The 10447-nt window shown below is 54.0% G+C and overlaps 2 protein-coding genes across 2 annotated transcripts in view; one reads left to right on the forward strand and one right to left on the reverse strand.

Annotated features, from left to right (window-relative positions):
* CARS2 (cysteinyl-tRNA synthetase 2, mitochondrial) overlaps positions 1-935 on the reverse strand; it is a 43689-nt gene extending 42754 nt beyond the window's left edge. The window contains 1 exon segment of the mRNA XM_088538594.1: positions 539-935. Coding sequence (XP_088394720.1) covers positions 539-935 — 397 coding nt within the window.
* A 1031-nt stretch (positions 936-1966) lies between these two features.
* On the forward strand, positions 1967-7143 carry ING1 (inhibitor of growth family member 1). The gene is made up of 2 exons (XM_010227247.2): positions 1967-2120; positions 5509-7143. The coding sequence occupies exons 1-2, from the start codon at positions 1979-1981 to the stop codon at positions 6210-6212; spliced, it is 846 nt and encodes a 281-aa protein (XP_010225549.1). The 5' UTR covers positions 1967-1978; the 3' UTR covers positions 6213-7143.
* The last annotated feature ends 3304 nt before the right edge of the window (positions 7144-10447 follow it).

Below are 10447 nucleotides of genomic sequence, written 5' to 3' on the forward strand. Positions count from 1 at the left end.
CGGGCACATTCCGCCCGAGTTAAGCCCAAGTTAAAAGCGCCCTGCGGAGAGAAGCCTCCTCCCCGTGCCCTGCCGGCCGCGCAGGAGCTAAAGCGTGCCTCGCTTCTTTCGTGTCTTTATTTATTATTCTCTCCGCCCCTCTGAAAGAGCCCGGAGCAGCGGCGGGTTCACGGCACTGCCGCCGCCGAGGGAGTCGAGCTGCAATTTGCAGGGGAAGGCACCGCTACACGATTGGTCTTCAGCGCGAAACGCTGCCCCCTCCTCTTGCTTTAAAAGCCAGTGCTAACGGACGTGGGGGAAGGGCGAAAGTGAACCCGACAGTGTCTTAAAAAAAAAGACTACGCCATTCTCGTGCCTTTTTAACTGAGGGCTTCCCACAGTCTCCGGGCGAGTCTGTAGGCGAGAGCGCGGGTAACACCCGCGAAAACGAGACCTCCCTTTTTTAAGTCGAGCCCAGGACCTTACGGGTCGTGAGGGGGTGCGCTCCGCCTCACTCATGGAGGAGCTCCACGGACCAACCCTGCGGCCCATATCCCACCCCACGAGCCACTGCCCCCTCCCCGGACCTCTCCCCCACGCTCACGCGCGGCCTCCCCCGCCCCGGCCATGCCCTCCCGCCACCCAGGGCGCTCTGCAAGCGGGGGGGGTGTCGCGGGCAGCCGGCGCCGCCAGCGCGCATGCGCCGCGCCCCGTGGCTTGCTGGGAAGTGTAGTCCAAGCTCCGGCCCCGACGCTAAGGCGCCATTTTCTGCTGGTGCTGCCTCCATCGCGCATGCGCCGCCTCCTCGCCTCCGGCGCGCTGGGGCCGGTCTCCCAGGCAGCGTAGTCGCCGCTGCGCCCGCCCTCGCGCAGGGCCGCGATTGGCCGCGAGAGCGGCGGGGCGGGCCACGAGCACAGAGGCGATTGGCTGCGGCGGCTGCCGCTCGCCGCGGGCATGATGGCTGCGGCTGGCCGCGCCGGGAGGGCGGGGGCCGCGCTTCCCCCCCGCCCCCGGCGCGGCCGCCCGCCCGCGTGAGCGCGCGGCCGCCTCCCCGCCGGCGCGCGGAAAGAATAGCGTAAATAAAATAAAATAGATAAATAAATAAATAAATACATAAGATCGCGAGGGACTCCACACAAAGTTCGCGCCCCGGCCGTTCTCAAGCACCACGCTCGCTCCGCGGCCGCTGCCCGGCTCGGGCGGGGGGAGCGGGGAATGGGCGGCCGGGCGCTGTTGCGGGAGCGAGGGGAGGGCGCGTGTGCGCGCTCCGTGCTCGCGTGTGTGCGCGGTGTGTCCGTGTGTGTGCGTGTGTGTGTATACACGGCGCTGGGAGGGGTGCGCATGCGCCGTGCGCGGCGGCGCTGAATGTTTCCCAAGTGTTTGAAACTGGTATTTGGGTTTTCCACGTTGGATCGAGCGCGGCACGGCGCGGAGGAGCGGGGCGGCCGCGCTCATCGCGCCGCGGCGGCGGTGAGGAGAGGCGAGGCGGGGAGCAGGAGCAGGAGGAGGAGGGCGCTGGCGCAGGCAGAGCGGCGGCCGCTGCCTCTGACAGACTCTTCGCGGAGCACATTTTGTTTCCAGATTGTTTCGGAGGAGCTGCCTTGAGCCCCCCTCCTTCCTCCGCCTTCCTCCTCCCCCCCCCGCACACACACAAATCCCTCTGATTGTTCCTACCACCTCCTCGGTGAATTACCCACAACGACAGCCATTCAATCAGCTGCTGCCGGGTGTAGGGGACTGGCGGAGGGTGTGCGTGTGGCTGTTTCACACAAGAGGAGTCAGATGTAGCTCCTCTCGGTGTGTTTTTTTTTGGGGGGGAGCCACAGCGAGAGGAGCGAGCCGTGCATCGGGGCTGCCGTGTTTGGAGGGAGCAGCACTTGCTCTCGCCCGGGCACGGGCGGAGAGAGGTGTGGGGAAGGCGCTTTTTTTCTTCTTTTTTTTTCTCCTTTCCCTCCCTTCCTCTCCCCCCCCCCCCCCCGCCTTTTTTTTTTTTCGCCGGATGAAAATGTTGAGTCCTGCAAACGGAGACCAGCTTCACCTAGTGAACTATGTGGAGGATTATCTGGACTCCATCGAGTCTATGCCCTTCGATCTGCAGCGAAATGTCTCCTTGATGAGGGAAATCGACGCCAAATACCAAGGTAAGAGTGTTTTCCGCGCGGTGCGTGCGTGGTGCGGGGCTGCCCTCCCCTTCCCGCCCGCCGCGGCTCAGCCCCGGCTCCCCGCTCGCCCCCCGTGCCCCTGCGCCCCGCGGGGGTGGCGGCTGCATTCCCGGGAGGGGGAGAGCCGGGATCCGAGCAGAGAGGGGCCGATCCGCAGCGTTAGCTCTTGTCATGGGGCGGAACAAAAGGTCTCCGGCTGCTCCTACGGAGCCAGGACGCGGCTTTTTCTGTGTAAATCGCCGGCCGGGGAGGCGGGGGCCGGGGCGCGGGGTGCGCGCTGCACAAAGGGGGGCTGCTGCGGCCGCGGGGCTCCGGCCGAGGGCTCCGGGGGTGCTTGTGGTGCGGAGGGTGCGGGAGAAAGTGCTGGGTGGCCACCGAGGGGAGAGATTACAGCACAACATTTAGGAATGTACAGTATTCATTATGGCTGTAGTAGGGGAGCGAGGCGGCGAGGCAGGCGGGGAGGGGGGAGGAGAGGGGGTAGGTGGGGGTGGGGGGCAGGGTACGCGCTCCTCGTTCCCTCTTCGGCGGGTTTCGTTTCGCCCCGTAGCGCAGCCAGGCTCCGTGGGGCGGGGGGGCAGCTCTCTGTGTGTATGTGTGTGTGTATATATGTGTGTGGAGGGGGGGCACGGCCGGGCTCGCGGATGTGCTGAATGGCGAGGTGTCCCCGGCGGCGCCGCGCTCCGGGCACGCCGTCCCCGTGCCCCGCGGGGAGGCCGGGCACCGGGGCTGGGGAGAGCGGGGCTCCGCGCAGCTCTGTCGCTGGCCACGTCCGCTTAGGGAGCAGGGGGGCACGGCGCGGGGGAAGGGGAGACAGGGCTTTATCCGCCGCCGCGGGCAGCGCTGACATTGGGGTGCCGCGCCGGGAGGGCCCCTTTTCACTGGGGCGCGCGCGGCTGCGGGGCAGGGAGCCCTGCGCTCCGCGGCGCGGCCCGACAGGGAGCCCCGCGGGGAGTCGGCGGTGCCGGGCGCGGGGGGAGGGGGGGTCCCCGCAGCCGCAGGGGGCCCGGGGCTGCGCGGCGGAAGAAGCGAGGAGGCGGTTTGAGGGCAGGGCGGGCGGGCGCCTCTCCCGCGCGTACCGGGCACGCGCCGCCCCAGCCTGCGGCGCCTCCGCGCTCTGCTGAGGAATCGCCTTCGCTGCGCCTTTTATAAACACCCCTCATTAGCATAGCGCGGCTCACCCCGCCCCCGGCCGCCTTCATAGGATAAAAGCCTCCCCCACGGAGCGGCCAAGGCCCGCCCCCCCGCGCTGATTGGCTCCGTAGCCGGGCAAGTCTGCCTCGCGGCCCGCCCCCTCGTGACGTTTCGAGCAACAACTTTTCTGTGGGGTTGATTTGAATATCTCGGCCTGCCCTGGCCTCCGGGCGCTGATTGGCTGCGGCGGCGGCGGGGGCGGGCCAACCGCGGGCTTCCCGAGCGTGACTGACGTGTTTCCAGGATGCGAGAGCCGCTCTGCCCGCCCCCGCCTGCTTCTGGTTGGGACGATAGCGCTGGGGGCGGGGCTCCCGCCAGCACCGCCCATGCTGATTGGCCCCCCCGGTTTTATTATTATTACTCTTCTGGTTCTTTCCGGCCCTCATTGGTAACACGGGGCCGGCAGAGGCGGGCTTTCCCCATTGCCAGCTCCCATTGGCCCAGCGGGCAGGGGCGGGGCCTGGCCGGTCTCCGCCCCGCTCCCCCCCCGCTTCCTCTTGGCCTGTCGGCTACACGCAGAGCCGGCGGTATCGCCGCCGGTTTCCTGCCGGAGAACAATGGCTGGGGCGTCACATCCGGGGCGGGGCCGCCGCTGCGCTGGTTGCTAGGAGGCGCGCGGTGGCCCTGGCGGGGCGCGGGGAGGTCGCTTCCGGGTTGGCGCGCGCCGCCGCCGCACGTTAGTGCCGTTAGTAACGGCCGCGCCGAGGGGCGGGCCGGGGAGGCGCCGCCCGCCCCGCGCGGGCTGCCGCGGGGAGAGCTGGGGTCCTCTTCTGGGTTAAAGCTTAAACATTATGCAGCGCTTTTTTGTCACTTCTACGGCGCATGCGATGTCGAGCAGCGAGCGTTCGCAGCTGGGTGGCTCTTGCACATCGTGCAAGTCGCACAGGACTAAGATGTGTTTAAAAGCGCTGGCAGAAGGCTTTATTATTATTATTATTTTCCTGGCTTTCCGGCAATTATCCTCATCGATGCGAGCAGGTTGTGCTGAACAGGTGCACCTTGAGCAGGCGCGCGGCTGCGCCTTTCCCCTGACACCCCGCTCAGGTACCAGCTGCCGATTTGTGCCAAAGCCCCGATGAAACTAAGCACTCCCTTCCGTTACCCAGGGGCTCTCTGAAACTCAGCAGCCCTTCCCGTCGTGGAGGCTTGGGGCAGGCGCCTCTTGCTCCCCATCTGGCGTGGCTGGACGTGTGTCTTGGGAAGTGCCCAGGGCGCTGCAGAACCCCGGGGCGCTGCGGTCGGGTGTTGCTCATGTGCGACACAGCAGCTCCGGGAGGGGGTGCCACTCAAGACATCTTAAAATGTTTATGTTGACCAGATAGGTTATAACACAGGGCATGTTTGACTATCATGAGAAGCACACGCTGCATCTCCAGCAGCTAAAGCAAAACTTGCAAAACTTTGCATGTCTTCACAAGACGTTCGGAATATGTGTGCTCTAAAAAAACCTACTTAGGTGAGGCAAAGCCTGAATCACAGGATTGTTGTTGCTCTCAGTTGCGTATATTAGCAGTCTGTTAGCATAGAAAACAAGTGTTCATATTTGTGAATATCAGAGACAGTTTTGGATCATGTTTGCATGTCTGTGAGGTTCTGAGTTTTATTAGGTCATCTCTGATTAGTTTTATATCAACATCTAAAATCATCTGGGGTCGAATATTGCTGCGCGAATATAAGCTGCACGCAAAGGGAAAAATCAGAGAACAAAGTGCAGATCATTTATAAAGAATAACATTCTCCTTTGGGAGGACTTAATATGCTCACATACGCAGGAAAAGGAAACTTAGTTGTATCAGGCAAAATTTACCGTAAGTTTTAAAGGGAAGATGTTTTCAGCATTCTGAGTGTTTACCTGTCAGTCTGAAGCTGCTCGTTCTTTGTGACAAACAGTTTCATAAATCCTGCTTCTCTCACTGACGTGCAAATACAGATTTTAACGGATTTAAATGAACTTTATTTTCTAAATCTAAACCAATAGTAGTTGCAGTCTGTTTCTGAGGGACTCTCCCCTGGAGCTACAAACTGGGTGTCAGATTTTGGCTTTGGGGTATCTGCCTTTGACCAGCTTTGTGCATTATGGAACGGTCTTGCTGCGTAAAGAAGGGAAAATAAGTGAGGGCCCTGGCCGTTCTCTTTGCCCCGAATATTTATAGTTTTTATTTCTCCTTTGCAGAGATCCTGAAGGACCTGGATGACTATTATGAGAAATTTAAGCGAGAGACAGATGCGGTGCAGAAAAGAAGGATGTTGCACTGCATCCAGAGAGCGCTAATTCGGAGCCAGGAACTGGGAGACGAGAAGATCCAAATCGTCAGTCAGATGGTGGAGCTGGTGGAGAACAGGACGCGGCAAGTGGACAGTCACGTGGAGCAGTTTGAGACGTGCCAAGAGACTAACGACACCACGGGAAGTAGCGGGAAGGCCGGCCAAGATAAATCAAAGACTGAGTCAATCGCTCAGGCCGAGAAGCCCAACAACAAGAGATCGAGGCGGCAAAGAAATAATGAAAACCGAGAAAACGCTTCGAATAACCACGATCACGATGACATCACCTCAGGAACTCCAAAGGAGAAGAAAGCAAAAACATCTAAGAAGAAGAAGCGATCCAAGGCTAAAGCAGAGCGGGAAGCTTCTCCCCCGGATCTGCCTATCGATCCAAACGAGCCAACATACTGCTTGTGCAACCAGGTCTCCTATGGAGAAATGATCGGATGCGATAACGACGAGTGCCCCATTGAGTGGTTTCACTTCTCCTGCGTGGGACTCAATCATAAACCAAAGGGCAAATGGTACTGCCCCAAATGTAGAGGAGAAAATGAGAAGACTATGGACAAGGCGTTGGAGAAGTCTAAAAAAGAAAGGGCCTACAACAGGTAGTTTGTAGACTTTTCGTAGTGAAGAAGAAAACCACCAAACCAGTGTATTTATTGTCAGTGTCACCTTTGTTGAGGTGAAAGGATTGTAAAATGTATATTTTTAAAGGAGGTTTAAAACTGAACCATTCCTGTTCTAGGGACGGCAATAAAAGCAATTTTGTTTTTCATTTGGTAAGCTGTAACAAGAATGTGGTCTGTGGACCAATGTATTCCAAAAAGTGAAGTAATAAGAGTTTAAGTTGAATATTCATCTGGGTCTTAAAAGACTTTTTTTTTTTTTTTTGGTGCTGGTAGCACTCAACCCATTAAAATTTTGATGACAAATATTTCTGCAATGTAATTTCTTTTTCTTTAATGAATAATTTTATTTGCCTCTTGAGCAAAATTGTCAAATAGTTTCTCCATCTGGCAGTATTTCAATAAAGCTACAGTACATTAAAAATATAACTTCCTTCAGTGATAACCAGCGCAAGATCGAACAAAAGGAAAGTAAGATTTGGGTTCTGCTACAAAGTGTGTCAGTATAACAGTTCAATAGCAAATGTTTAAATAGGCTTAGAAGATTATTTTTTAAAAAAAGGTAAATGGTTAAATTTTACACAACAAATATTTTATATGCTGGCCAAGTACCACAAAGGCCATTTTAAGATGATTGAATATGTTTTATATTTAACCAGGAAGTGGTTTAGTAATGAAACTTAACATAAATCAAGCTTTATACTGTCACAGATAGTAGAGTAGCAATCCTTAATTTGTATAAGTTGTATAAATGTACATTTTTAAGTGGAGTTGCACTTACTGTATTATATTTGGAAATGCAGCCAAATGCCATTGTGTAACCAATGTGCATTTCCTGCTGTATGTATGAAAATTGTACAGCTGTGATATCAAGAAATAAATGAAACAGCTTTGACAGTTTGCTCCTTTAGCAATCATGCTTAATGATCATTCCTTTAAAAAAAAAATTAAAATCTCTTTAACCTTCGCAGCTCCAGCAAGCTGCCCCTAAGAAGCCTGAGCCTGCTGTAGTGGTAGCCAAATTATAGTTCTGATAATAAATCTTCATGGAGTGTGTGACCAGCACGAGTGTAAGGGAGTTAAAACAGCTTTTAACCTGCCATGCAACTCTACCCTCCTTGTGTGTGCAGTCACTCCCAGATCTGCCATTTATCTAAAAATCAATAGTATGAAAGTGGTCCTGTTCAGTTGTTTTCATGCTTTTACAGTATGGATATAAATTATTCCACGTTCATTATCTGCAGAAAATGCTCTTGCATTACACTATTTTTAAAGCATTATTGCCGCTATTCCAGGGGAGGCTTTTTTATTTTTTTGTGGCCGCCACGTATGAAGTATTTTAGCTCTGGTGAAAGTGCTGTGCTTTATCCTGGGACTCCCCGTCCTGTTTCACAGTGGCCCTTGGCTGGTTATTTTCTTCCCCTGTGTAGCTGGAGGAGCAGCCCCTGCGGCTGTGGGGATTCTGGCTCCTCGCCTTCTCTTGCAGGCGTCGCTCCAGGGGCCTTGGCTGTAGGCGAGCACGGAGTGGGAGCCGGGAATGGAAGAACGGTAACGGCAGGAAAATGCAAGTAGGTTGGGAAAACCAATGGGTCAGGAAAGAGAGTCGTGAGAACAAGATTAGAGGTGGGGATTTTTTGGGACATGATGTTGTCCATAACTGCACTGTTTCTAGGACAATAAAAACTAAAGTGATGTTTGTTTTTTTTTTCCCCCCCTCTTTCCCAGTGTATCCTAGCCAGTCTTGCTGTTGGAAATAGGGAAGACGAGGGTTTTGGAGCCAGCTGAACACAGGCCAATTGAAGGGACTAGGTATTGCTTCAAGAGTAAGCCCCAAGATGCCCCAACTGGTACGGATAGCTCCCGCCAGATGTACATGTAAGTGTGTGTATATATATGTACACACACATATACATACCGCGCTGTGTACATGTGTATATATACGAGACAAGTAAAAGTGAGGTTTTAGCTTTAAAGAGGCACCCTAGCGTGTGTGCTTACCTGTCTATGTTCGCAGTCGCTGCAGACAGGCAAATTAACCCTGAGTCACATTTGCATTAGGTAAATGTCCGCTCAGAGTCAAGTCTCCTGCTCCCCGGGTGGCTAAGGTTAACGTAGCCTTTCTGTGTTTCTTTCTTTCTTTTCTTCTTCTCTTTCCCCTTTTCCCCTAATGTCTCTTTTTTCCATTCTTCCTACAAACTTGCCCATCTTTCCTGCTCCTCTCTCCGCTTCCTGCTGTCACGGCTAATCCCAGGGATTGTGGCCTCTTCCATCTCAACTCTTCGCTTGTCCTCCCACCAGCTGAGGGAGAGGGCAGAGACGCTCAGTAAAACTGAACAATGCAATTTTATACGAGGCTTTGGACCCTGTGTGTCTCAGTAAGTGTCTGCACTGGTTCTGTGGCGCTTCCTACATGTGAATAGCCAGAGAGGAAAAAAAAGGATGTGAAGGAACATGGTCAGAAAGTTCAGCTGGAGGTAGATCAGTAGAACAGTATTTACCTTGCCCTTAAATGAACACACTTCCCGCTCCTGGTGGCTTGCTGAGCCCTCCCTTATCTCAGGCTTTGATGAAAAGCAGATGCAGATCCGCTAAGTGGCCTGAAATGCCGTCCTGCTCCACATTTTGACATGATTTATGTTATCTTCCCTGCTCACCATATATATATATATGTATATTTATATGTAGGCTACAACTTAGCTGTGGTCCCTGTTGATGGCTGGATTGGCGCTGCACCGTTAGCGGGGCCCGTTGCAGCCAGTGAGCACAGGTGTTTGCTTGGCTCCCGTTCAAGGTACCGCGCTGGGAAACTTGTGGTTGGTGGAAATTAGGGCATCTCATGTTATACTGACACACTGCTGAATGTTTCGCATCCTGACAACTTAGTTCTGGCTTCCATATACTGTTTAAAAAACCTGTCCTTACAAATGTAGTACCTCTCCTTTGGTTATTTTGGGTGAACCACAAGACACCAAATCTTCGAGCCGACTTTCTGTGTTTCTGCTCGTGACCGACGCAGCCGGTTTGTGAGCGCCGCAGCGCTGCCCGGCGTGGTGCCCGCGCTCCGACTCGAGGAGACCCTCACAGCCTCGAGCGGACTTGGGGGCTCATCGCCCACAAGAGACGGCCAGGTGGGCTCTCTGCTCCTGCCTTCTGGCTGCTTTCCCTCGGGCCAAGGAAATAATGTGTAAAAGCCAGCGCATGCCGGCGAGGGAGGAGGCCTCAGCAGCACAAACCACGAGCTGCTTCAGCTTCTCACTGGAGGTGTTCAGGCAGCTGTTACCACCGCTGATCTGCGGCAGTGGTATCAGCGAGTCTGCATCGTGCTGCTGGACCCTTTCCCTCACGGTCGAACCCTTGCGACCGTTTCAACACCCGTGTCAAGCGAGCCTTGCCCTCGAGCGGTGCCGTCTGCCGGTGACGGAGCTGCCCGGCCGCAGGGCGGCGAGAGCTGGCCCTGGAGATGCGAGTCCGAAGGTAAGAGAAGGCAGCGAGGGAGCCCTTGGTGTGTTGCTTCAGTTGTAAGTGCAAAGTGGTCCTAGAGGGACGCACAGGTGGAGCCACCATGAGACAGAAATAGCAGAACAAAATATCAGTTTCAACCATTATATCACCTGAAAGCTGCCTGGTTAAGCCAAGCTACTGCCTCCATTAAGCCGCAGCAACCCTGGCCACGTGTAGTGTTAGGTTTGAGTAGGTTTCTTACTAATTAAGTGCAGTTGCTGATTAAATGTGTCCTAACTTCATAGAGTGGGTAGAAATACAACTGAACTGGACTGCTCCACTGGTTTCATTTTTTGGTAGAATATTTTGAGGTAACTCTTCAAAATTGTAATAAAGATACAGTAAGCAGTATTTTACAAAATATAATGAAAAAAATAACTAAACAAACAAACAAACAAAAAAAAAACGAAATGAAAAAAACCCTACCAGCTTCTCAGTAACAGACATGTCTAAAACTGAATTTGATTGTCACTGGGATGCATTCTGTTACTTTAGTTAAAATTAGGATTGTCCTCATAGCCCATTTAATCTATATATGTAAAATAACACCCTGTCATAGTCCGAAAGAACTAATGATTTCTCTTTTTAATATCAAAACTAGTACAAGCATTCAAAGTAATATAAAAAAAATAGAGAAAATACCTCTTCTTTTCCCAGATACTGCTGAAGTCTGTATCTAACAAGTTTAGGAATGACTTTGTAAGGAAGAGCACATAC

This window comes from Tinamus guttatus, unplaced genomic scaffold (genome assembly GCF_059628265.1).
Source record: "Tinamus guttatus ecotype Peru unplaced genomic scaffold, ASM5962826v1 Tinamus_guttatus_pri_ptg000047l, whole genome shotgun sequence".
Lineage (NCBI taxonomy): Eukaryota > Metazoa > Chordata > Aves > Tinamiformes > Tinamidae > Tinamus > Tinamus guttatus.

Excerpts from the sequence above, each read along its gene's own strand:
- ING1 (XM_010227247.2), top strand. The coding sequence starts at position 1,979 with ATGAAAATGTTGAGTCCTGCAAACGGAGACCAGCTTCACCTAGTGAAC. Across the intron at positions 2,121-5,508 it reads AATCGACGCCAAATACCAAG|AGATCCTGAAGGACCTGGAT; the intron begins GTAAGAGTGTTT and ends TCTCCTTTGCAG.